The 27,057-nt window shown below is 41.7% G+C and overlaps 1 protein-coding gene and 1 long non-coding RNA gene across 5 annotated transcripts in view; one reads left to right on the top strand and one right to left on the bottom strand.

Moving 5' to 3' along the window:
* LOC130290998 (uncharacterized) overlaps window positions 1-8,081 on the top strand; it is a 63,051-nt gene extending 54,970 nt beyond the window's left edge. Inside the window, exon 4 of the long non-coding RNA XR_008847762.1 lies at window positions 7,768-8,081. This is a non-coding gene — a long non-coding RNA (uncharacterized LOC130290998). The remainder of the gene's footprint in view (window positions 1-7,767) is intronic.
* Window positions 8,082-19,259: 11,178 nt separating this feature from the next.
* Window positions 19,260-27,057, bottom strand: part of MID2 (midline 2) — a 323,798-nt gene continuing 316,000 nt past the window's right edge. For all 4 annotated transcript variants that reach the window (XM_056538348.1, XM_056538350.1, XM_056538349.1 and 1 more), the window contains one exon: window positions 19,260-22,778. In XM_056538348.1, the coding sequence (XP_056394323.1) occupies window positions 22,370-22,778 (409 nt within the window). In that variant the 3' untranslated portion in view covers window positions 19,260-22,369. The remainder of the gene's footprint in view (window positions 22,779-27,057) is intronic.

Below are 27,057 nucleotides of genomic sequence, written 5' to 3'. Positions count from 1 at the left end.
CAATCGCTTCTCAAATCCCATACTATTTCTCATTTCATGTATTTTTCACTGTTGCTGCTTGCTACTAACTTTTTTAAACCATTTAGTTATAGCTCATGAGTCTTTGCTGCGGTTTGTAAGTACGCTACTTGCTCTTTACAGCATTGTTAGTCTTTGCCGGTAGTTTTGAAAAAAAAAAAGAGAGTGTAAAGAGTAGGTGTTGTTAATGCTGTTTGGTTTCCTGTGGGGGGGGGGAGGGGCTTCTGTTTTAGTAAAAAAAAAAAAAATAGAGGGGTGTGAAATAGTGGACGTTTAGTTTCATTGGTCTATACGGTTTAACTTGTATGTCGTGGTTTCATTTCCCTGCTGCTTTTCTTAGTTCACGATTAGTTCTCTTTTGTTTTTTCAGTTGCATGCTAATAAATCACCGTGTGCTTAGCTTCCCAGGTTACGTTCCCACTTCATACGTTGCTGATTCACTACTACTACTCCGATGCTGGTATGATATTATAACTCGGTCTCACATTGTCGGTTTTCCTCTGCTGCTTTACTTCATTGTTATGGTCTGGTCTTCTTTATGGCGTTTATTGCTAGTCATAGTAGTTACCATATTCGTTGTTTTGCTAAGTCGGCTAGTAGCCTTGTCACCAATGTGCATTGCACGTGGGTTGTATCTGTACTGCAATGGTATTCGCTGTTAACTGATTAAGTGTGTTTGTTATGTCTGCTGGCCTAAAAATCTCTGTCGTGGTCTCCCGGTACGCTCTGTTGGGTGACGGTCCACGCCGGCTCTTATTTAGTCATGTGGTTTGTTTACTTTGTTTTTGTTTCTATTAATTCATTTAGCTTCTCCCCTCTCTAGCCCTTATTCGCTGTCTAATTAGGTGCCCTCTGTATACCTAGTACTTGTCTTGTTGTTCCCGCCACTTTCCTTACTAGTCTATTTTTCGTTTACCTCACTGTGTTCCTAATCGTCGTCGTGTTTTGTGGCTTACTCGCGTTCAGTACCCCAGTCGCAAGTATCTTTGGTACTCGTGGTTGCCTACATGCAGTTGTTCCTTACAATTTTGTCTAGGTCAAGCTGTGTATTTACGCATGTTTTTCTGTTTCAGTATATTTGCGAGAAGTCTACCTCCTGCATTAGAGCATCATCTTTTTCATTCAGCATTGGTTGTATAACTGTCTAGGCTCGAAGTTCGTCTTTGTGTGAGTCCGTTACTCCCTTGTCCTTGGCTCGGTCGCTTTGAAGGTATGAAAAAAAAAAGGTTAATATATAAAAGGTATTAGTTAACGTGCAGCTTGGTCTGTTTTCCCCATCTCGCCTTCGGGGCTCGGTGCATATGCTTCCCACTGACTCAACTCGTCCTTGGGTCTTCGTGTGGGTCCGTGTTAGCCGGTGTTTCAGTTATATGCCTGTGTGTTTTATCCAGCAGTTGTCCACGCTCGCTCTAGTGGCTTGACGTCTGCCGTCATCAACGTTGTGTTAGCATAACCATCCTCGTACAGGTATGTGGAGTCTACGCTGTTGGTGAGTTATAATAGATGTTCTCTTTATATGGCTCTCCTTTGAGCCCACAGTATTCACTCCGGTGGTCTCATCTCGCTTTAGCCTCTACGTTGGTCCGGCGCTCTGTTCGTGTCAAGGTTGACCTACGTCGCTCAATAATCAAGGTTGGTAGACTGTTCCTCCAGGCGCTGTCTTAAGTAGGATCGCGGTTCTTATTGTTTTTTCTTTTAGGCACAGTCTGTTTGGAACTTCTAGAAGCACAGGTATTCACGTTTTAGTTTGTTACCCATCACGTCCTTGGGTATGCCTTTACCCCCTGCCCACCACGTCTCTGGGCCAGGGCTTCATTTGTCACGAGTAACTCTCACGTGTCACACAGTTAGCATCTTTTCATCACTACACGTCACCCTTCACTTTCTAGTCTAATTACGTTTTAGACTTAGTTCCTTCACTACTGTTGTGTGGCATCCGTGGCTTTGGTTCCGAGTTGGTCTTGCGCTGATAGGTGAATTTCACTATGGTGGGCTGCTGCCTTCCGGTGTCAGGGTTTGATTGTTATGTGTCTAATTTTCAGAAATGTCTCACGCTTCAGACATTGAAGATGCAGCCTCTGTTCTGGACAACGTCGCTAGAACATCGGATCTGGGTAGCGTCCCGTCACTTTGCAACTGGACTATTCCCAAGCTGACGGCTGAACTCGTCTGCAAAGGCATCCCGTTCCCGGCCACTGCCCGCAAGGCGGAACTTTATCGCTTATTGGTCTCGGAGCAGTCGGGACTTTGTGATCAAGCAGGCGCTAGCAGCGGAGAAGTGTCCATGCAGACACTTAATACGTCCATCCTGCAGTTGCATACTTTAATTAACTTGCTGTGTTCTAAAGTTGACACTTTGGAGTGTAAGAATTCGGAAGTTCACGCTTCTGCCCCAGTAGTTGGTTCGGTTCCTGCCGTTCCGCAGACGTCCGTTCCCCCTCAGGTTCCTGCTACTCCGCAGGCTTCAGTGTTACCGGTTGGACTTAACATGCTCGTGCCTAATATCACACCAGCTCATTTCATCCCGGCCAATCTGAAGAAGGACATTCTCGATGGTAAGGACGTTAACCTCGCTTCCTTGCTTATTGCATCTCACGATGTTTCCGAGAACAAGACTATTACTTGTGGTGAGGTGTCAGTGATCCTGAAAGCTAAGGACATAAGGTTAAGTCGCAAGCTTACACTAGCTGAATTCAGTATGGCGTTCGCCATTTATCGTGACGTCTTGTGCTCAGTCAGGCCAGAGAGACGCGAAGAGCTTGACATGTAATACCGTTAATTCCCCAGCCGAAGTGACTCCCGGTACGTCCTCACCCACATTTCAGCCTAGGAATCAGAAACAGGCCGGCTTGATTGACAAACTAGGTAGACCCATTAAATATCTTGGTAAATCGCAAATCTGCAATAATTACAATTTCGGGTCTTGCAATTATAACCAGTGTAGACTTTTACATGTCTGCGCAGTCTGTTTCAGAGCCCATCCTAAGTCCAGTTGTCCACAAAAGTCGAAAGCATGACTAGCTGTGATAGATGTCTTCTGTTTAGAATATTTTCTCGCTGATCACCCAGATAAGAGTTTTGTTCAATTTTTGATTAATGGTTTCCGGTCAGGTTTCCATACAGGTTTTGTTACTTTACCCTCTGTTACGTACGAATGCGACAATTTACGTTCTGCTCTAAGGGACCCTATGGTTGTAGATACCCTGTTACAAGCAGAAGTAGACAAGGGTTTTGTCATTGGTCCATTTGATGAGCCCCCTTTGACGTTTGGAGAATAAGTTCATTAGGGTTGGTGGCTGGGAAATTCAGCAATAAACTACACTTAATTTATGATTTGTCCGCCCCTTACTCTGCACACACACCTAGCTTAAATTTTCTTATCCCCGCAGGAGAATTTTCCTTGAAATATGCTCCCATAGATGAGGCAATAGCGGTCATCCTGAGCATGGGCGGTAACACGTGGCTGTCCAAGATCGACATATCCGATGCCTTTAAGCTCCTGCCCATTTTGCCTCAGTTATGGAAGTGGCACGGTATTAGGTGGCGTAACAAGTATTATTTTGCTGTGAAATTAACTTTTGGCGCTAGAAGCAGTCCTTGGTTGTTTGATAAATTTGCACAGTCCCTACACTGGCTCTTGGAAAACAGGTTCGACTGTTCCCATGTTATCCACTACTAGGACGACTTTTTGTTTATTGAACCGGGTAACGTGTGCCCCAGAGATTTGAGGACCTCGTTAGCAGTATTTCAGCAAATGGCTGTTCCGGTGTCAGATAAAAAAGTTGAGGGCCCTTGCAAGTCACTGACCTTTTTAGGTATTATTCTGGACACACAGGCCATGGAAGCCAAATTACCGCTTGACAAGCTCTCACGTATTAGACAGACCATGCATGCTCTTGCCAATTCACCCCGGGTGACCAAGGTACAACACCAATCCATTCTCGGCATGTTGAACTTTGCCATGCGTGTAATTCCACAGGGTAGGAGTTTTGTGTCCAGGTTGTTTGACGCTATGAATTCTGTTCCTGGCCAAAACGATGTAGTCATGTTTGACAAACACGCGCTTGCTGATTTCGCTATGTGGCATACGTTCTTGGCTGACTGGAATGGGGTATCCTTTTTCACCCCTGGTATCGACAATGCCTCTCCTTTAGTTTTCTCTGATGCCTCCTCCTCAGTGAGTTTTGCAGCTATTTGGGAAAACCATTGGTTGGCTAGTGCTTGGCCAACCGAAGTATCCCTGTCTCCAGGTTTTAGCAGGTCATCAGAATTGTTCGAGTTGTACCCTATAGTTGCAGCTGCCAGTGTGTGGGGTCACCTATGGTTTAGGAAGTCAGTTCTGTTCATTTCTGACAATGAAGCTACGGTGAATATTCTACTTAAAGGTAGATCCACATCCCCACAGGTTATGTCTTTGATGCGTAAACTAGTATGGTCGCATAATTTTCACTTCTCTAGTGCTCATATAGATGGTGTTAGAAATACGGCTGCTGATGCACTATCTAGGTTAAATTTTGCACTCTTCTTCCAGGTGATGCCAGAGGCCGATCCGTCAGGATGCATGGTTCCAGCGTTCCACGATTTGATTTTGAATTAAATGCCTATATGTCTGTTGGTCAGGATTTGATTAATAGTTCACTTTCCCGTAACACTCTAAAAGTTTACCGTACGTCCTTTAATCTGTTTACCAAATTCTGTCAGTCTCACCCGCATGACGACTTCCTTTCTGTGTCTTTTCTTTTAGCCTTTATAGGGTTTTGCCACTCCTCCTTACGACTGGCATATAACACCATAAAAATTTATTTGGCAGGCATACAACACTTTGTTACCTTGAAGTTACCGGATAGGGCGTCACTGTTTACAGTCAAGGCTGCCCTTAAAGGGGTTGCTAAAAGCAGACTACCAAAGCCTCCAGGTAGGCAGCCCATTTCAGGGTCTCTGTTTAGGCAGCTGGCAGATGCCCTGGATCACTCCCCGTTTGGTTTAAGTAATAGTTTGACACTAAAGGCAGCCCTCTTCTTAGGTTATTATGGCTTTCTGAGACCGGGCGAGTTCACGTGCAAAACTAGCACCGCACCGTTTCTCAAGTTTGGGCAATTGCAGCGAGCCACGGATCATTTCACTCTCGTATTGCGCGACACAAAGACATCACTTCCCGGTCAGGAGGTGCACGTTAAATATTTTAAAACCTCTCACAAGGGGGTGTCCAGTGTTGGTCTTCAACGCATTACTTGCTCTCCGTGTTCATGACAGTCTAGGGAGCCCATTGTTGTTGTTTAATAATGCTGCTCTTACTTCCTCTGTTTTTGTACGTTATTTACGTGTTTTAGTTAAATTCTTAGGTCACTATGCTTCAGTTATATCCGGTCATTCGCTTCGGATAGGGGCCGCAGCATCCGCGTCTCGTCATGGTGTTCCTGCTCATGTTATCAGGAAGTTAGGTCGCTGGAAGTCCAGCGCGTATATGCGTTATGTTCCAAACCCGAAGATGGAGATGCAATATGCTTTTGAATCGCTTGTATTGTAATGTCTAATAAAGCTTTGTGCGTTGATTTCTGAGTTTTGTCCTCTTATTTTCCAAGGCGTACCCTTACGCGGCAGTATATGGCACAATTCAGACTGCCTAGTCTTAGCTGAGTTAGTTTTAGTTAGTGTTTCGCCGAGCGCTCCGGGTCCCTGCTCCTCCCCGGAGCGCTCGCGGCGTTTCTCTCTCTGCAGCGCCCCGGTCAGACCCGCTGACCGGGAGCACTGCACTGACATTGCCAGCGGGGATGCGATTCGCATAGCGGGACGCGCCCGCTCGCGAATCGCATCCCAAGTCACTCACCTGTCCCGGTCCCCGGCTGTCACGTCCTGGCGCGCGCGGCTCCGCTCCTTAGGGCGCGCGCGCGCCAGCTCTCTAAGATTTAAAGGGCCAGTGCACCAATGATTGGTGCCTGGCCCAATCAGTCCAATTAGCTTCCACCTGCTCCCTGTCCATATAACCTCACTTCCCCTTCACTTCCCTGCCGGATCTTGATGCCTTTGTGCCTGGAGAAAGCGTTTATTGTGTTTGCCATTGTTCCTGACCTCTTGCTATCACCAGTGACTACGAACCTTACCGCCTGCCCCGACCTTCTGCTACGTCTGACCTTGCCTCTGCCTAGTCCTTCTGTCCCACGCCTTCTCAGCAGTCAGCGAGGTTGAGCCGTTGCCGGTGGATACGACCTGGTTGCTACCGCCGCAGCAAGACCATCCCGCTTTGTGGCGGGCTCTGGTGAAAACCAGTAGCAACCTAGAACCGGTCCACCGACACGGTCCACGCCAATCCCTCGCTGACACAGAGGATCCACATCCAGCTAGCCGAATCATAACAGTTAGGTAGGCTCGCTATTCTATAGCACCGACCACAAGTGCGAAGGTTAATTGATTTACTCATTTAACCTGTGTTTGTGGGAGGGGCGGTACTTACACTTAAAAGCCGCGGCTCCCCTCGGTCAGTACGCCATGGCTCTCGCGTTGTCCCACCCTGCCCTCCCCTCTCTTTTTTCTACTCCTTTTTAAGGTATGCCCTCTTATTTTCCATGGTGTACCCTTACGCGTCAGTATGTGGCACAATTCAGACTGCCTAGTCTTAGCTGAGTTAGTTTTAGTTAGGTAGGCTCGCTATTCTATAGCACCGACCACAAATATGTATATAAGTTTTTTCCTGGAATACCCCTTTAATTCTCAGTATTGTTGAGGACACAAGAGGCGAGACCACTGCTCATCATAAAGAAGTCCTAGAAAAGAAAAACTGATATATGTCATATAAATGTATAATAAATCACCTGTCACCATCTTCAGATATTTTTCAACTGCACAGGATGAGATATGTTCTGTCACACTCAGCATAAACTTGGCATTTAACTCCTGTATAAGTGGTAATACTCCATGTCAGAATTTTGCTGGGGTTTGACAATTGCCTTGCTATAGGAACCAGAGTATTATTTAAATTCACTGTTAAATAAACTGGGACACTGTTACGATGCTTGTTTGCTGTTCCCAAGTTCCCAATTAACAAAATAAAAGAGGCCTGGATCATAATTTGTCATTAAATTTAGATCAGGATGTGTGATAATGTAAATGTATAGAGTTTAGTTGAATTTTTGTGCAATTCCCTACTCATGATGTTATCCCCTAGTCACAGGATAGGGGATAACAAACTGATTGGTGGGGGTCCGAGCTCAGCTCTTGCCAATGTTTGCAAGCCCCATAGAGAAAAACCACTGTCCGTGCATGCATAGCCCGCAACATTTACTCTGGGGACAATTTTTCCCAGTTCGCAGGATTGTTGGCGATTCCAGCGATAGAACCCCCCACCAATCAGCTTGTTATCCTGTCAGTAGGAGATAACCCTTTTGAAATTGGAATACCCCTTTAGTTATTTATTTTAATGGAATATGAGTTTTTGGTGTCAGGTTAGGATCATGAAAACAATATTATTTGAGAATGCAATGCTTTCTTGGGTAATTTCATGTAAATGGGTACTAAAAGCTAACAGCAGGGCAGGGTACAATTTACTATCATATATAACATACCAGTTGCAAAACTACAACTCCTAGCATGTCCAGTCAGCCAAAGACATGCTGATGGTTAGATTTTTGCAACAGCTGGAGGCACACCAGTTGAGAAACACTGATTTACACTGTTGCTTGTGGTAGTTTCTGCTGTTAGATGAGGATATTCTGAAGTAATTTAAGTGTTTTTTTTTCCCTTTTTTTTTATCAGAATCAATGTCTCCAGTTGCTAGTGTTCTCATAAGAACATGCATGTCTGCGGGGAAATCAGATCACCAGTGCTTACCCTGCAGACTCAGGAACAGAATATAAACTGGCAATAATGGTCTCTCTGGTGTTGTCACTTAACCACAGATACAGACTGACAACCTAGTGACAGGATAATATACATTATTAATGGATCACAACAGCTTATAAATGTACAACATATTAATGAATTACTGTAAATGCCAATCTGTAACATGCATAACAAGAGGGCTATATTGAAGTATATATTGACAGAAAAACTAATTGAAAACAATTTCTAACAGATAAACTAATAAACAATTTCTAATTGTATTTAATTATTATGATGTCTTTTAGTCTTCCTTATAAACAATATGATAAAAACGGTGTCTCTCTTGTTTATGTTATGTCTGTTGCCTTGTAACAGGTGCCATAACCAGAAGGTAACTACAGTAAAGGGATCCGCACAGACATTTTGGGGGGCAAAAGCTGAAGTGAAGAAAGGGCACTTCTCATCCTTCCATTAACTCTTACCCCGAGCCCCTGCCACCTTCTGATGCCCCCTCCCTACCCTTTACCGTATCCCACCAAAGTGTCCCTGCCAAAGTGTCCCCTTCTAATTTCCCTCTACCCCCAACAGAGCCCCACCTCCCCTCTGGTCTGCTGTCTCCCATCGCCTACCCCTCCAGTGCCTCTGTTATTTTATGTGCTTCTGCCCCATCCCTCAACAGATCCCCTACCTGGTGCCAATGTATAATAGAAGTAAGAATTGGATCAGCCAAAAAAGTGATTCAGAAGGGAGGATGAAAGGTTCTCTTCACCTCCTGCTCGGAGCTTTTCCATGCTCCTGAATGGCATCTCTGCTTGAAAATGTATCATTTTTTGCCCAGGCACACTTCAGGACACATATAGCAGTCCCAGTAATGGTGACCATGTTGCAGTACTGTACTAAGCAGATCATGTGCCATTTAGGAGCTTGGGAAAGCTGTGTGTGACCGATCTGAAGTGTGCCTGAGCACAAAATAATACAGATATAAGAAGATATGAGAATCTCTCATCTAGCTTTTTCATGTTCCTGAATAACATACTGTATCTGCATATACAGTAGCTGGCTGTGTCAATCACTTTATACACTTTATCTGGACATGCTGGGAGTTGTAGTTTTTCAACAGCAGTAGGCATCCTGGTTGGGAAACCCTGAATTTTTTTTCTACAACTAGAAAGTTTAAAATCTATAGATTTTTTTGATAATAGAATACAGTCAGGGGGAGAGAGTATGATAAGCAGCGTGTAAGTGTGGGGAAACATCTCATAACTAACAGCCACCCCCACAATTTACCCTGCTAAACACCATCCCATCTTGTCTGCTGCTGACTGTAGCTTTTCCATTATTAAGGAATCTTCTTCACACAATACCAGAAGTGTACCCCTCCTCAATCCGGACAGCAGAGGAGGGTGTGAAGTCAGGCAGCTGCAAACAAGTTATGATAGGCAAAAGGGCAGGAGCATAAGCCCTCTTTCAAGTCTAGGGGAGATATTTATCAAAGGATTTAGACTGTTTTTTCCTGTCTTAATTTGTCGCACAGAAAGTGGCAGTCTGAATATGTGCGACTTTTTTGCGACTTTTGCTCTAGAGGATTTTCAGAACATGATGCATTCTAGTCTATTTTAGACGGAAAAATGCCTTGGTGCTGAATTTATCAAAAGCGACTTTTCAGCGACAAGTCGCATCGGCTGAAAATACGCCGAAATGTCAGACCATGTTGGAGCAGGTTTAAATACAGTCTAAAGCATAGATCCTGATGTCAGTGCGCAGAATTTATCAAGACCGCGAAGTCACGGTCACGCCCCGCTCATGACATCATGGCCACACACCCTCAATGCCAGTCTATGGGAGGGGGCGTGACAGCCATCACGCCCCCTCCCATAGACTTGCATTCAGGGGGCATCACCGTGACATAACGACCCTCCGACCCACATCGCCAGTCATCCGGCTCCAAGCAACGGATGCCTCGGGTGCCGCAGCCGAGATCGCGGGGGTCCCCAGTGGCGGGACCCCCACGATCAGACATCTTATCCCCTATCATTTGGATAGGGGATAAGATGTCTAGGGGCAGAGTAACCTATGTTTCCCTTTTGGTGCGATATCTACCTATTATCTGTGCTTGATGCCTATGAGAGTCCATGCAAAAGTCCACCCACTCTTTCACTTTCATTGCCCTGTTGTCACACTCCCTACTCATGTAGCTCCATATGGTGGTCGGTGCTTTTGTGTTACCCTTCTCACTACCATCCTCATTGTCCAGGACTCTCTTGATGCTTATTTAAAGGGACAATGAGCACTGCTGTTTTGCTTGAGGAATAAGGTTCCACAGCTCCTGTGAATTGCAAAGGTACATTATCAAAATAATTTCCTTCACTTTATGCCTGCCATTAACTTTGCTTGCAATCTTTGTTGACTGAACTCCACATGCCCTAACATTATGCCTGTTATACACATTTACTAAAATCCATTGACCCTGACCTTCTGCCTGTTACTTATGTTGAGTGTACCTTGCCAGCCATTACCTTTTGCCTGTAACTCTTGTTGACCCGTGTTGACTGGACTCCACCATTCCAATATACAGTGGTCCCTCAACATACGATGGTAATTCGTTCCAAACGACCCATCGTTTGTCGGATCCATCGTATGTTGAGGGATCCGTGCAATGTAAAGTATAGGAAGCTGTACTCACCTGTCCCCGCCGCTCCGGACCAGGTCCTCACCGCTCCCAATGCTGTCCCAGGGGCTCCCGATGCTGTCCCGCTGCTCCTGTTTCTTCTTCGCGATCCTCCGGCTTCTTCCGCATCTTCTGCAGGGTCCGGGCCTCGCTTTCTGGTGACATTATTACGCTACTGCGCCGGCGCGGCGTGTGTAGTGACGTAATAACGACGCCGGAAAGCGAGGCCCGGACCCTGGAGAAGATGCGGAAGATGCCGGAGGATCGCGAAGTGGACCCGGAGCAGCGGGAACAGATAAGCAAACCTGCCCGGGATGCTTAAACTGCTAACCGACAGCAGCTTAAGCATTTTGCGCTGTCGGATAGCAGTTAATGCGATGGCCTCGACATATAAAAGCATCGTATGTCAGAGGCCATCGTATGTCGATTTTATCATATGTCGGGGCCATCGCATGTCGGGGGGTTACTGTACGTTGTTTTTCTCCTTGCCAGAGCAATAGGATTCCATAGCTCCTATGAGCTGCAAAAGTATATCTACACTAGCCTTTTGTATACCATTCTCTTCATGTTCTTCTTGCCTTGACCTTCTGTCTGTTAACTATATTGACTGAACTCTGCCTTATCTGCTGATCTGTATTGACCAAACACAAACTGTTCTGACCTTATGCGTGTATGCATGATTGACTAGGTCGTCTTTATGCTCTTCAGTACCCACTCTGATCTTAGGGATTTGAGGTTCACCTGCACTCTTTAGATCCCTGAACAGAGGTTAAAGCGTTATTATGATTTAATAAAAAAAAAAAATAATAAAATGTTCATATGTCACGTACACATGCCAAAGATTTAGATTGATACTGAGACCTGTCTCCAGATATAACCAGGTGAAATGTGCGACAGGTATCTATTAGAAGGAGTCGGGCTACATAGACTTATATAGACTTATCTACTGCAATCAGATGGACTGAGTGCCAAGTTGGGGAGCGAAGCGCACTGCAATGCGCTTTACCTGGCTACATCTAGAGATTGGAGGGGATCTGTGCTCTGAGACACTAACTGAACCAAACTTTTAATATATCTGTGTAATATGTCAAAAGTTTTTAACAAATAACAGTAACATATTAAATGACATAAACCAGGGATCCCTTAGATTCTTCTCTTTAGTTTAGTCCAAATCCAAAGCAGCACAGCAGATACACCTGTCCTTCCATGTAGCCCTCATCCCCCCCTGGTTTCTATAAAAACCCTTCAAAGAATTAAACTAAACTAACCAACTGATGCACTGATTGATGTCCTGGGCCAATAGTGGACCAAGACCCCATACAAAGGTTTAGGAAAAGGGGGTTATGGGTTTTCATCTCGTCGTCCTCAGAAGTACCCTAGAGAGAGGGTGATGGTAGATATGTCTATAAGCTTTCACTAGACTTAGCTTATATTTATGACTGTCCTGTTGAGTGCTTTATGGGTAAAAATTTTATCATACACAGCATTTGTTTTATCCTTTAAATGAAGAACATAATGACTACACACTTATCTTCCTATAGCCTATAACACAATTTTAGTTTGCAACACTTTAAGTTAATGTAACGAAACTCTGCGTTGTCTTATCCCTAAACAGCTTGATATAACAAACGCTGCCCTACTGTGTGAAGACATCATTTATGTAGGAGCCGTCACTGTCTAATCGTTGCCAAACACAACATGCATTGGGTTTAAAGAAATTGCAAACATTTCTTCAGATGCAAGAGTTGTTTTGTAGTCCCGGATGCTCCGCCGCAGAAATCACATATTGCTCTAAACATAATCACAACACATTTCTGTGTTGATAGGTAGAAGTTTGACTATGTAATGCTGTGTAACTAATTCACTGGAGGTTGATAAAAATTTGCTTCTAAGTCATCTTGTACGGCACGTGGATTATATTTCTCGGTTTTGTGAACACTGAGTAGAGAGATGTTAAAATCTCATATTGTTCTGGCTTCTGTTCTCGGCTCCTCTGGGACCCGCTGTCTGCAGTACTTAATTCTGAGGCTTTATTCTGCAGTAAACTGATTGTCTGCATGGTAATGATAAGGCACCATTACAGGAATAATGTTTAACGATAATGAGAGACACATTTACAGAACATCTCAAGAACATTTATATTCTGCTCCCTACTACAGTTTGTATAAGGTGGATTCTTCCATCCGCACAGCTCCAGTTAAATAAAAAACCAAACCTGAACAATTTCCACAGGGAAATACTGAAGAGACTACGGACAACTTGTTGATCTTAATAGTGCCTGTCATATATAAGGACCTATACACATATATATAGTACATGCAAGGCTTTCAGGACTAGCGGGTAATGCGGAATATTTGAATAAAACATGTTCATCTGTCTGGTTTCCTAAATTCTAAACATTTTTATAGAGTGCACATATAACTATGGAAAATACTGGTGGTTTATGTAAAATATGTTTGCATCCTACTGTACAGTTTGTACTTCATGAACAAATGTGTCACCTAGATATCATTCATTCTTACTAAATAGAGCCAGATGCTCTATATTGTTATAGGACCAACTATCTTGTCTAAGCTGCTTTTAACAGCATTTAGAGCTATACTTTATAGCAAGCTCTGTGATTTTAGGCAATAATAGACTGGAGGGGATCCTTTTGACTTCTATGGGATAGTTTTCTTGGCATACTTTGTGACCCGTGCAGAGGTCAATGTGCATTGTGGGGAGAGGTAAATATCTGTTGTAAAGGGGCTAATCCCATTTTACCTATACACTGATGTCTCATTTTACTGTAATCCTGTCTGTCACAAAGAAAGAGCCTGCCGGATCTGTACAAAACATTTCACGCTGGCCAATAAACCTTGCTAGAACCTGTCACTTCCTGCTTGTAGAGATCAGTTTTCAGCAATTATATCTACGGGACATGGTGGACCATTTACACCTCCGCCATATTTGTGCCCCCCCTAAGTTCAGCCTTTGTTTATATTCTGTATTGAACTGTATTGTTGTGTGCTGAGGTGAAGAGACAGTTTATTTCAATGCGTTATAAATGGGAAATCATTGACCCATTGATGGACTAAGAAGATTGCACCTTAAAATACTTTCCTTTTATTTAGTATTAAACAGCATTACATTTTAGGTGCAGTCTATCCAGTTCAGAAGTTTTATTGGCAACTGCGAAGACGTCTGTGAAATCCGCTAACAAGGTAATCAGTCCTCAGATCTTCCCATAGCAAATAAGATCAAATAAACAAATCCAAAGGATGAAAAAGCAAAGCAAAAGCTTTCACAGCAAGAGACGTTCTACTGAAAATTTAAAGGGAACCTGTTATCAGAATTTAGTATATAACTGTTGCATTATAGCTGTTATTACAAACTCCTCTACTGTGTCCTGTAGGGTAGTGTCAGTTATCCTATATTGCCCGAAATCATAGTTTTATTCATGCACGTGCCATATGCAAATTGGCCCAATTAGTCAACGCCTGTCAATCATGCCTGTAGAGAATGACTACAGGCCAGGTGCTGTGACTAGCTGCGCCCTGCTCTCAGTCCCAAATACTACTTGGGACCAATTTGCATATGGTGGGCATGTGAATAAAACTAAGATTTCAGCCGTTTTGGATAATTGGGGCAGGTGGAACTTTTATTAATTAAAAAAGTAAACCAGTTTCAGTTAGGCCCATATAAGAACCGCGGTCCGTGGTGAGAACAGGAGTCTGCGGCGCTGTGCGCTCCTCATACTGTCTTGCCAGTGATCTGCTGGGGCTTTTCTGGCTTTTCAGCTTCAGCTCTAGCTGCTGCCCTACCTTATAAGAAGGTAACTTGTAGCCCCGGATCTACAGATGCAGTGTTTTGAGATCTTGTTTGCCCTTCTGAAAACCATGAAGAATCGCTGGGCACCGCCACCTTCTCCTTCCTGGCCTTAATATGGCCAGGTAGCAAGGATCTGATGTACTTCTGGTCTGTCCATTGGACTGAAAGTGGTATTAACTCTCTTATTTATTCATTTTCTTAATTAAAACTACTTGGGGGCTATATTGTATGTTTATATATACATATAAAGGTGATGTTATAACCCTGCAGTTGTTTGAAGCTGTTTAGCTGTGCCCCTGACATTACTCTGAGAGGCGGCAAATTAGAATTTTCCTCCCCTCTTTTTGTTGTCTGAGAGTCTGCTAGTGCCTTATACTGTAATCCTGTGCTTTGTATTGCACCGCCTTTGGCAGGTCTGTTCTGAACTTAGTACATCTGTAGGACCCACCCTATAGGTTATCATCTTGTTAAATCCCCATTGGGCTGCTGGTTAGAACATAACTGCATTGTTAATTACTAATGATATTTTGTTTTCCCTTGGGCCTAACAGCAGCACACAAATATCCCATTCTCTTTTTCTTAATTTTTTTATGTACTTAGACATTGCACACAGTGTTGTGTGTGTGATGGGTCATATAGAATTTAATTACAATTTAATTACTAGTTTATTTTCTTAAAGGGGTATTCCAGGAATTTTTTTTATTTGACTATGCTACAGGGGCTGTAAAGTTAGTGTAGTTCATAATATAGTGTCTGTATCTGTGTGTGACAGTTTTCTTACAATTCTTCTGTGATTTTCCCCCCAATATTTATTTTTATCAGCATACAAAATGACTGTTGTCTCTGATTTTTCACAGCTTGAAATGCGGACGAGATCTGACTCACTAGTCAGCTGATGACAGGGAGCCTGTCTGCTTCAATGGGGGGAGCAATCGCTTGGTGGGAGAGAGCTCAATCTGCAACTAATGCAACAGCTGTAGGCACAATGACTGAAAACCACAGGTCTTTTGATGGAGGCAGCTCATTTATGTTTCAATGGGTGGGGTGGCTGATGTGTGGGAGGGAGAGAAATGGAATTGTGGGATTTGTAGTCAAAAAAAGAAAAGTCAAAAAGGAAATACAAGTTCACAAAAAGCTAGCCACAGTGTTATGGTAATCTCATGACATAGCCATTTAGCCCCAAGACAAGCGCAGATCCTTCCTAAGCATATCCATTACTGTCTGCCAGGTACATACTAAAATCACCTTATGGTGGAGAACCCCTTTAATTATTTATTATCTTAAAACATTTTTCTTTATTAGTTTATTAAAAGTTCCACCTGTCCTATTTGTCCACAGGGGCAGTAATATCCCATTTGTTCTGCTGTTAGGACTAAGGGAAAAAAATATTGTTAGAAATTAATAATTCCCTGCACTAATGCAGAGTGGCAAAATTGTGTAAGTGTTTTGTAAGCTCTGAATTTTTGCTTTTTATTTTTTATTTTTTGTTTTGTGTAAGGTGGTATTTTTCACAACATTTTTTGTGCAAAGAAAGGGCTTGCACAAAAAAGGGCACAGTGTTGCCACTCTGAACTAGTAGAGGAAACAATAAATTTCCCCTTTGTGTCATGTCTAGTGCAGGGCCTGACTGGACATCCCCATCAAGACTCTGTATAACAGAGTGCCCTAGATTACTAAGACTACGTTCACATCATGATTTTGCAATACGTTTTTGTATCAGCTTTTTTTCAAAAATGGTATTTCAAAAAACATTTTATGCTCAATGGGAAGGATTTATCAAAACCTGTGCAAAGGAAAAGTTGCCCATAGCAACCAATCAGACCGCTTCTTTCATTTTGCAGAGGCCTTGTTAAAAATGAAAGAAGCAATCTGTTTGGTTGCTATGGGCAACTGTTCCTCTGGACAGGTTTGGATAAATCTCTCCCAATGTGTTTTGCATCGACTATAATGTTATAAAAGCCGTATACGGGTGATATGCGTTTTTTATAGACCATTGTAGAGCCGAAAAATAGGACAGAACCCTGAACAAAACCGTGGTTTTCAATACATAACTGTATACGGGAACCATAAAGCAAAATTGTGATGTAAACACACCCTAATACTGTCTAAGCAGTGTAAAAAATTTCCCAGATTTGTCAAACCTCCAAGACAGTATAAGTAAATCTAGGGCACGCTCTTATACCGAGTCCTGATGGGGATGTCTAGTCAGGCTCAGCTAAGTGAAGAGTAACAATTGGTTTGCTTTCTTTGCTCTAAGTTGTTAAGTCACAAATTTGGTGCAATGTTTGGTGCACAAAGTTGCATACAAGCCTGCCTGACTACAGAGTTGCATAAAGTCATGACTTGACAGACTAAAGGTGGTGCAAGTAATGGAAGCAAGTTTTGTAGTGCAAGTTGCACCAGAATTTCAATTTTCATTGACACGTGCAATCAAAAAAAATGTAAAGGAGTCCTGGACTTATCTCTAGTAAAAATAAATGCTAATAAACGTAAGAATGAGGAAATAGGCAATTAATGCTGGCAGCTTAAAGGGATTTGTTTTGTAGCAGGAATTCTGCTGTGTAAGGGCACGTTCCCACTTGGCGTATACACAGCGTAATTCACGCTGTGCAAAATCTGCAGCAGCGGGATTCCTGCTGCATATCCCTCGCTCACCACACACACAAGGCTTTAAAATGTTTTTCCTCGTCCCATTCTAATAGCCAAAATGCTTAAAATTTTCCTCATTCAGACCTTTATGGGGGTTTGATTTTTTGTGCCACCAATTGTACTCTATAAAAACCTCACTTTGGCTGGTTTAATTTCTACATAGGGTACTTTATGGTAAAAATCACGCATTTTCTTTATTCTGTAGGCCAATACAATTACAACAATACCAAAATTATATATATATTTTTGTTTTACTACTTAAATATTTTTGTAAAATATAATAAATTAGCATGCTCAAAATTCTCCTCTTCTGACCCCTATAATATTTATATTTTTCCATATATGGGGCAGTATGAAGGCTAATTTTTTGCACTGTGATATGTAGTTTTTATTGGTACCATTTTTATTTTGATGAGCCTTTTTAATTGCTTTTTATTCATTTTTTGTTGGTATATGAAGTGAGCAAAAATCTGTAATTATAGACTGTATTTTTTTACGTTTACGCCATTGACCATGCAATTTCATTAATGGTATACTTTAATAGTTCAGACATTTCCACTCTTGAAAAAGAGGGGTGATTTAAACTTTTATCAGGGAAGGGGTTTATTTAGAATGATTAACATCTATAAAAAAAAAAAATATTAATTTTTAGTCCCCTTGTGGGACTATTATATGCAAAAATAAATATTATTTATATATATAAAAAAAATGCTTTACTATTATAATTTTTTTAAATGATGTCAAATATATTCTTCTGATAACAGTGTCCCTTTAACAGAGTAACAAGATCCATTTGAGCATATTCATTAAAAGGGTACTCCAGTGGAAAACACGTATTTTTAAAATCAATTGGTGCCAGAACCACGGCGCTATCTGCTGACACTATACTACAGCTGCTGTATACTACAGAGGAAGTTCTTTTCTTTTTGAATTTCTTTTCTTCCTGACCACAGTGCTCTCTGCTGACACCTCTGTCCATGTCAGGAACTGTCCAGAGAAGGAGCAAATCCCCATAGCAAACCTATCCTGCGCTGGACAGTTCCTGACATGGACAGAGGTGTCAGCAGAGAGCACTGTGGTCAGGCAAAAAAATAAATTCAAAAAGAAAAGAACTTCCTCTGTAGTACACAGCAGCTGATAAGTACTGAAAGGATTAAGAGTACCCCTTTAAGCAAAAGTAATAGTTCCTTAAACTCTACAAAGGCTATCAATTAGATAATATAACTTTATCTTAAAGACTTTGGACACCTTTTACTAATATTCTTTTTTTATTTCTCATTTTGTTTCCTAAATGCAAAATGAAGCACCTTTTTTTATATAGTTTTTATGAAAAATTTAGCTCCTACTCAAAAAAAAAAAAAAAAAAGATAAGATACATCTGCTCTCTCAGTGTTAAAGATAAGTTTGGGAGACAGGGAGGAAGGAAACCTTAGGGGACAGCTCACACAGACTGAAAAGAGAGGGAAGAGCAGATACAAAGCAAACTGCATGGGAGAATCTTGTAGAGAAATTCGAACTCACACGACACATGTAGAAGATGTAAAAGTGGAAGTAAACAACATTGTTAAAATAAACAAAAAGAATTAAGAATTAAAAAATATAATTTTTTAAAGGTGTTTATAGCTTTAAAATACACTAATGTAACTATTAATGTATTAAAGCCAAATTTTATTACATGTAAATTACTTCCTCAGCCACCATAATGGCAAATGTATTCAGTGGACTTATTTAGCACCCATTTAACTGAAAGGCTGACCACATAAAACACATGATCAAGTTGAATCTTCTAGGGTGGCGGCTGTCTTTTTTAACAGCTCTCCCCTCTGGCTAATAGAGGGGATGGGACTTAGCAGGGGAATACTCCTTGATAGCCATATTAGATAATACATAATACATAGATTGATAGATAGATTGACACAACCCCTTTAAGAAAATCCCTAGACCCTACTCAACTATAAATGTTCCGTTTAGTAAAATGTAAGTTACTGATGGGAAAACAATGGAGACAATTGCCAGGTTTTGCCTTGAGTTTGCGTTGTAGTTGCTTACTGGCATGACACCAAGCTCGCGGCTGGTGTAAAGGATTGATAAGGAATAAAAGTCCCTGGGTTTGAGTCTGTGAATCGATATGGTGTCTGGCTCTTTCAAGTGGGCTCTGTTGAATGAGCTCACATCCTAAACATACCAGCTGAGCGATCCAAATACTGTAAGAAAAACAAAAAAATCTAAAGAAACAAATGTAAAATCAATCGTTGTGTAAGCTGGAGATATAAAATGAAACACATACAACAAATACTATTGCACAAAGTTTATTTATAGAAACCTGACCATCTCATCATTCCTTCACCGTGAAGATGTTCCAATAAAAACATATCCCCCTTTCCACATTTTCATGGGGGGGTCAATTATATTGAACATTTAGATAGGTTTTGGAATAAATATATCATACAACATTTGTATATTTTACATATATATTTATATAGCTATATCGGAGTGACACAGTAGTTGATACATATACATAGACAGCAGTATGAAATAACCAGGTGGTCAAATCTTGTATTCACCCCCACAGTTTCATAGGACATGATAACCTCTCCATTTTATCAAAGAAATGCTTTATGGCAATACGTTGAATTATTTTGTATTATATGAGAAGTGCAAAAATGTGGTCTGTCTTGTGTCCGTGGTCGGCCATGTTCAGTGTTATCTTTCTCTTGCATTGTCTGCAACTTGGAGATGATGAACATGGGAGAAGCAATGGTGGGAGAAATCTTTCTTTTCGCCAGGTATAAGCATAGGGGTGGGACATGTCAGCTGTTGAATAGTTCTACATCATTCGCTATGGTTTTAGGGAAGATGTGTAAATTCTTAATATGTTGTATGCAAACTATTTTTCTTAAATTCTAACTCAAAGAGTATGACCTCATGTACACCGCCATATTACAATTCTGTTTTGAGCACAACTGTTTTAGGGCAAACTTTTGGGGATTTTACTGTAACTTTGTAGGCCTCCAGTTTTATAAAAAGCTACTTTCTACAGACAAGCAGACATAAGAATAACGCATGTATAAGGCCCAATGATATTCTGAACAGTATGCTATTGTAGTATCAGCCCATGGTGTCTGTTAATTATACTCTTAGGGGCAAATTTATCAAAACCTGTCCAGAGGAAAAGTTGCCCAGTTGCCCATAGCAACCAATCAGATCGCTTCTTTCATTTTTAACAAGCCCTCTGCAAAATGAAAAGCGATCTGATTGGTTGCTATGAACAACTGGGCAACTTTTCCTTGGCACAGGTTTTGATAAATCTCCCCTTTAATAACTAAATGGTTGTCTTACCATAAACAAACATCCATCACTATTATTCCCAATTGGTTGTGTATTTAGATTTGATACTCCTTTGAATGATCGTAGCCTAAAATAAGTCTTTTTTATAGTTCATACCTCTATTCAGTAATGATCCTACATTCTAACTATATAGTTATAGACAACTTAGTTGAAATATATTACTGTATGTAACGGCTTGATGCAACTCTTTCTGCACAACTAAAGATTTTAGCACAATCTTCACTTTTGCATAGGACTGCAGGTAGGGCCCCAGCTAAAGGGGATAGAGGAGAAAAAAAGAGAGAGGGAGAGGATAGCACCTCGTGTAATTCAGTGGGATAATGCCAAGCCACAAACCCCAATATCAGTGGTGCTCATCTGGGGTATATCTTATACATGCATATCACCCCTCCGTTTGGGGTCAGATGATCTTGGACTGCAGCCTGCAGGATCCGGCCGGGTACTCGGTAAGAGGTCGGCAAGAGACTTGGAATAAGTGCAAAAAATAATAAATAAAGTTGGTCTGCTATGGCACTGCCTTTTAGAGATCGGGATGCTGGTTCAGTCTTTTTTAGTATAAAATCTCATTTATTGCTATATAAATTGAGATAACAGACATGCAAAACGAACGTGAAACCCGATCTCTAAAAGGCAGCGTCATAGCAGACCAACTTTTTTTAAATTATTTTTTGCACCTATTCCAGCTAAAGGGGGGCAGAGAAAACAAGAACACTCAGGTGCCTGATCCTATACCACATAAACATCAGTATTATAAATAATGCAGGGTAAATGGGGGCCTTGTAAGGGTATAATCACACTTTGATGCAGAAATGTCTATGGTCAACATCCATGTTGCATACATCCAAATAAGGTTGTGTCTGCAGCATGCAAATAGATTTCTGCAAGATGAATAAAACTGTTGCAAAACTGTGTAAATGTACCTTTTATGGCTTTACATTGGAGCTTGAAGTTACACCATTTACTGTAGGGGTTTAAGCTTAGCCAGTGATTTACTGAGAAGCCCACTGAAGCCCATCTCTAATGGTAGAGGCCGTAGCACGCCAAGGACAGGCAATAGCCAGCACCCATAAAGGAAATTGAGGAGGGGCCCCATTGATCAGACCCTCCACAATCAGAAATATATTCCCTTTTCCCTGAATAGAGGATCCATTTTATTTCCCCAGAGTACCCTTTTGACTCAATCCCGAAGAGGTAAATGACAACTTTGCTCCATCTAAAGAAAGTAGCAAAGTGAGAATGGTAAATTTCAATAGAACAAGCAGGCCATTAAAAACCTACAAACTAAAAAGCAAAGACAGTATATTTTTATGCATTTAACACATTTACATGAAGGATTGGAACCCTTCCCTATGTTAGTCCGATTGTGTTACGATAAAACATATCAGAGGATTTTCATGTAGTACTCTGCATAGATCTGCATTTCACAAGACCACAAAGACAGGGAGGCACACTGTATTGTCTGCAGAAATCAAGCTTTCTCTGCATAGATTTATTAAGAAGGATGATCGTAAGCCGACAGAATTTTAGATTTGTACGGATAAACTATTCAATTTCTTTTAGGCAGTAAAAGAAACAGTAACACCCCCAAAAATCCTGGTGTTGAAAGGCATCCACAAGTTCTAACTTCAAGGACATCGGCATTGCTGTAGCTTTTAAAGAACAAAACTAACATAAAAGGGAAGGCAACTATTTAACTCTGCAGTTGCAAACCTGCAATACGTATATACACAGGCAGAAAAGGAGTTTAGAAAAATATCTAGAATATACCTAGTGCGGGAAGACTTTTTTTTATTGTCAATATAGTGGATATACCCACTGACGGACAGTGTATGGTGACTCACTTTTGGAATAACACATCTTAATATGCAAAATAAAATAAAAAATTGGCTAAAGCTAGCTACCCGACCTATAGCTGCTAGTAGCTGATGAAAAGGGCTTTTTATAGTAACATAACTTCCTGTATTCTCACTTGTCTTATGGCAGACTATCCATTTTAGGATACAGGTGTCCAATGTCTCATTCTATTATTGAAAGGCCATGGAGAAGGTCATTGTTTGGTCTTCACTGGCAAGCTTTGAGTCCAGACACATATGGAGATTCTTGTGGTCTACAGATACACTCTGGCTGAGGAGTTACAAATGTGTCCATGAAATCTGGAGCGGGGAGCCCTGAGAGGATCAGCAGAGACTTGTTCCATATTGTAAAAGTTGGACAAACAGGCAGGATAAATGAAATCTCGAATGTGTGCAGGTGAAGGGAATTAGCTGGATCGTAGAAAGAAAGTGTATTATTGTCATAGTCTAGGAGGACCCCCAATCGTTTCAGCTGAGGGTGAACATCTAAGAGAACCTCTTTATTATTGTGCCTAACAAGGAAATTGCTATTACATCTAGTGAAAACCCAGGACGAGGTGTTCTTTCCAATCCATTCATTCCTAGGAGCAGACTTGTAAGCAATTCCTACTGCGTACCTAAGGAAAAAGAGAAAAGAGAAAATTAGTTTGTATTGGGAAGATGCGTTTGGTCTAAGTAGGTTTAAAGAATAAAAAAACTAAAACAAAGAAAAGGAATTAATCTGGATTGCATATTTTATGCATATTTGTATCCATATCTTTGGTAAAGTTTTTGTGCTTTGCTGTCATTGCTGACCTACTGCAAGTACATGTTGGTTATATGTATGAAAAGCAGGTCTCCTCCAGAGGTAAGAAAGCTGTCTCAATAGTGCAAGCTATCTGAGCTAGCTCCCCTGAAAATCAATGCTTAACCCCTGAAAGAGCCATAAATCTGACTAGAGGTTATCAGTCAAACCCGGATCTCCTGTAGGACCCATCGGAAGACACTTGTTTCTTAGTTCTTCCCCCTCATCTGTATAGAGCAGGGTGCTGGTTAGCTGTATTATTGGCCTTTGATTTGAGTCTGAAGGGGAAATGTGTCTCTTTGGTTGCAATTACCTGCACAAAGAAACTCCATAAATGACCCAGAGGGACTCAAGAGGCCAATACACTATAAATCACCAAACCCCAGGGCCGTAGCCTGGGGTGCAAAACACCTCTGTTTATTCCCCCTCAAAAAAATTTATAAAATATAACTTTTATTGTGTATCTTAAAATAATAAACCCAGTATGTGATATTAAAATTGTAGTGCCAAGTGGGATGGTATGAGTATATACTGAGCAATTTGCTCTTAGTATTTAGGGTTCTGCAGAAACCCAATATCCCTTACGAGGCACTAATTAAAAACACTAATTTGCCGCCTCTACATGTTTCGCCGTCTCCACAGCGTTTTCAAGAGGCAAAGTGTGGCAACATCACTCCAAAATGGCGGCTGGGACTATTTATAGATAAGCCCCTTGACATCATGAACCTAGGACCAGTAGTGACTACCAATGGAAAGACCTTTAATATCCCTCCAATCCTGTGTAGATATCTACAATCACTTCCGGGTTCATACTTATTGCTTAAACCAATGGTCAGATATTTAGGTACCTTACATCATCAAATCACGTCAGATGGTCCGGACACGTCATCTCCCTGTGTCAGTGGCGGCTCCTACTTCATCTCCGTGCGCCGCGCAAGCGCACTGAGATGCTCCGTCCCGCTGTTGTTATCTTAAGTAGTGAGTGGATACGCGCATGCGCTCTCACTCCGTTTACAGCCCGCTCTCCAGGGGATGTGTAATACGCATATCCCCATACTTCTGTTAAGTCCGCATTCAGCGGTTCATCTGCGCATGCGTGAGGTGAAAGACCTGTATGGCTGTGATGACTGGATAACAACCAATCATCACCTTGATACACTATGGTATCATAATGATTCAATGATGTGAAAATATAGATATGATAAATGTACCTGTGTTAACCATAAATATCGTGCTCTTGATAATTATCCCATACATTATGTAATAGGTTAATGACAACCTGATCCATGTGATATATTATTATAACCAGGAATATTAATTCTGACCTAAATCATATCAGATGGATACACTGTATTCCTTTAGTAAATAGCCAGGTAAGTATATTCCATAGTATGTCCCTGGTGAATAAACAGTGAATCCATCTCATTCGATAGACACATATATTGGTTCAAAGGTCAAGGTCATACACTTGGCTAAATATGTATTTCAGCAACAGTCCATTAGTTCATCAATTAATATATGTTGGTCAAGAAAAGACTGGTCAACTACCTGGCTGAGTATGCATTTTACCTACTTCGGAACCGCCTAATATTACAGTTCCATTATACAAAACCATGTGGACCTTCCCCACAATGTATGTAGATAATAATACAAATAACCTGCCATTCCTTAGCTTGGTTAAAAGCTGGGAAACAATCAATTATGATGAAAGATTTGTAAGGTAATGTGAATTAGAGAAATGCTGCAAATGAAAACCCTTCGTTTAGACCATTCGGTGCCTGACTACGTAGCCTCCAAATCCATTTGGCCTCCTCACGTAATAGGAGATTATCAATATCCCCTTTACGTGGGCCCAATTTGAGCTGGCAGAGCCCCATAAACTGTAGATCTTTGATTCGTCCTCCATGATTTGCCCTCATATGTCTGGACACTGGTGTATCCTTTTCTGTCCTAATGGAACTTTGATGTTGTGAAATACGTTTCTGAAATTCCTGTGTGGTCTTGCCCACATACCACTTAGGGCAGGGACACTGAGCTATATAGATGATGTTGTGAGAGCTGCAGTTAATGAACTGCCTAATCTCATATTGGTGTCCATCCACCGGATTGACCACCCTTTTAACTTTCTTGACCTGTGGGCAAAAGCTGCAATGGCCACAGGGATAGCAACCCACTGTAGTGTTCCTCAACCAACATTCCTTCGTACCTGTGGTTCCAAGGTGACTATGGACCAGTTGGTCTTTGATGCTGGGACCCTTCCTGAAGGTAATACTAGGGAATTTACCGATAACTGGTGCCAAATCCTGATCACGTGTCAACAGGTGCCAATGCCTTCGCATTATTGCCATCACCTGATCAGTATGTCCATCATATGTCCCGAAGCACCTCACTTTTTTAGACGCATCCATTATTCTCGTAGATGTAAGGAGAGTCTCCCTATCCGCCTCACAGGCCCTTCTGTATGCCGTTTTCAGATGCCTACGAGGGTAACCCCTCTGTCTAAATCTACCATATAAATTATGGCTTTCCTTCTGGAAATTCTGTTCTTTCGAACAATTCCTCCTCGCCCTGAGGTACTGCCCAACCGGGATACTCTTTTTGAGAGACCCCGGGTGACAGCTATCCCAGTGGAGGAGCGAATTGGTTGAGGTAGGCTTGCGGAAAATATCCGTTTGGAGGCGGTTGGACTCATCTATATAGATTTCCAAATCAAGAAAGTGAATGGACCGTCCTCCCATCTCAGATGTAAAGATCATCCCGATATCATTGTCATTTAATTTATGAACAAATTCTTGAAATAGGGCAACCGAGCCGTCCCACAACAGCAGGATGTCATCTATATACCGTCCATAAAATAAAACGTGTTCAGTGAAAGAAACCAACTCATCAGAAAAAACAAAAGTGCTTTCCCACCACCCTAAAAAAAGATTTGCATAATTAGGTGCACAAGAAGCCCCCATAGCAGTGCCCTGTGTCTGGTTATAGAAGGTGCCATTGAAAATAAAATAATTATGTGTAAGAATGAAAGTGAGTAGGGATAAAACAAATTGATTGTGCTCGTGAAACAAGGTGCTTTTACTGTGTAAGAATTTCGAGACTGCCTCCACGCCTAGCTCGTGCCGTATATTGCTGTAGAGGCTTTCCACAGCTAAACCCGTTAGAATTGTGGAATCAGTTACCGTGATATTGTTCAATTTAAGTACAGTGTCCTTGGTGTCTCGTAGATAAGAAGGGAGTGCAGTGACAAAGGGAGAAAGTACATGATCGAAGTAAATGCTACCACCTTGTGTGAGACAGTTATTCCCCGAAACTATAGGCCTACCCCTAATAGGGTTAGTGTTTTTGTGTACTTTGGGAAGTGCATAAAAAGTTGCTGTTGTGGGACGGGGGTTAAACATAACTTGTAATTCATCCTTTGATATCAGGTTCCTCTCTCGGGCTGAAATCAGAAATTCCCTATATTCCTTCAGGTAGACACTGGTCGGGTCAGAGGGTAATACCTCATATTTGGTCGTATCCGATAGTAATGCCATCACCATTGTGATATACATATCCCTGTCCATTAAGACGATGTTACCATCTTTGTCACTTGGTTTAATTATTAGTGACTCATTACTTCTCAAAGTCACCAACGCGTTTTGTTCCTGTGGGGTCAGATTAGAGTTCACCACATCCTTCTTGGGGCGAATGCTCCCTAATTCCTGTGTGACTATATCTACAAAAATCTCTATATTAGGATATTGAGAGAAACAAGGAGTAACTTTGGACTTTGGTTTCAGATTTGTAAGAGGGGCCTCAAACATGGTTGGGGTCCCTTCGCTCTCCAATAACAATTCATGTAGCTGGTTTCTGACTAGTTCGGCCTGTTGTAGTTGTGTCCTATCATCGCTATCTCGCTGTAGGTGCCACTTGTGGAGGGCCAGCTTACGTGCAAACAAGTTCACATCCTTCACCCATGAAAACAAATTAAATTTCGGTACCGGGGTGAAGGACAGGCCTCTCCTCAAGAGTGATGTTTCTACCTCATTCAGAACGTAACTAGAGAGACTACCTGCACAACACGTGCAAAGATAGACAAAAGGCTGCAGCAGCTTCCTCACCGCGCTCCAAGG

This window comes from Hyla sarda, chromosome 9 (genome assembly GCF_029499605.1).
Source record: "Hyla sarda isolate aHylSar1 chromosome 9, aHylSar1.hap1, whole genome shotgun sequence".
NCBI lineage: Eukaryota > Metazoa > Chordata > Amphibia > Anura > Hylidae > Hyla > Hyla sarda.
Note: the sequence above shows the minus strand (reverse complement) of the source record. Positions and strands in the feature narration are given on the sequence as shown.